This window comes from Meleagris gallopavo, unplaced genomic scaffold (genome assembly GCF_000146605.3).
Source record: "Meleagris gallopavo isolate NT-WF06-2002-E0010 breed Aviagen turkey brand Nicholas breeding stock unplaced genomic scaffold, Turkey_5.1 ChrUn_random_7180001935773, whole genome shotgun sequence".
NCBI lineage: Eukaryota > Metazoa > Chordata > Aves > Galliformes > Phasianidae > Meleagris > Meleagris gallopavo.
In genome coordinates, this window is record NW_011197757.1 from 1 (window position 1) to 833 (window position 833).

Below are 833 nucleotides of genomic sequence, written 5' to 3' on the forward strand. Positions count from 1 at the left end.
TGACCCAATTTCCCCCACACGCCGCCTACCCTGCCGCCTATGGGCTGGTGAGCCCAGCCTTTGCCCCCCAGGGCCACTGCCTGGCCCCCCGCCCCTCCCAACAGCAGCAGCGCGAAGGTGAGGAACTTCCCCAAGCCCTCCTGGGGGGCCTCCTGGGTCCCTGAGACCCCCCAGAACTCCCTCAAACCTCCTAAGACCCGTTAGGACTCTGAGATATTGGTACACCCCAGAACCTTCCTAGGACCCCACAATCCTGGGCCCCTCTCCAAGTCCCCAGGACTCCCCTATGGCCTCCAGGACTCCTCTGGGACCTCTCGCAGGACCCCTTCACTCACCCAATGGAGCTGTGCTCAGGGTGCCCGTAGCCACGGGGAAGCCACGGAGCAGTGGTTTTGGAGTCATCCATTGGAGTCTGTGGGTGCCCCATGGATGGGTGCATGGGGTTGGGTTGGGGTTTGGGGTTTTTGGGGCGCCCCGGGCCTGTGCCCGCCATGACGCTGCTCCCTCCGCAGGCCCCGAGGGCTGTAACATCTTCATCTACCACCTGCCCCAGGAGTTCGCTGACACCGAGATCCTACAGATGTTCCTGCCCTTCGGCAACGTCATCTCAGCCAAAGTGTTCGTCGACCGCGCCACCAACCAGAGCAAGTGCTTCGGTAGGGACTGGGATGTGATGGCTGGGGGGTGGGACATCATGGCCGGAGTGTGGGGACAGCATGGCCATGGTCAGGACATGGGGGACACCACAGATGGGGTCACCGTGGCCAAGACATGGGGACACTGTGGTTGGAGTATGGGGGACATCGTGGTAAGAGCATTGGGACATCACAGAT

The 833-nt window shown here is 62.5% G+C and overlaps 1 protein-coding gene across 1 annotated transcript; it reads left to right on the forward strand.

The window, feature by feature from the left end:
• Positions 1-17: 17 nt before the first annotated feature.
• On the forward strand, positions 18-808 carry LOC109364907 (CUGBP Elav-like family member 3-B; the record flags this gene model as incomplete). The annotated part of the gene is made up of 2 exons (XM_019611493.1): positions 18-117; positions 513-808. Coding segments are annotated over 2 exons (396 nt in total), but the record flags the coding sequence as incomplete, so codon positions are not given.
• Between the last annotated feature and the right edge of the window lie 25 nt (positions 809-833).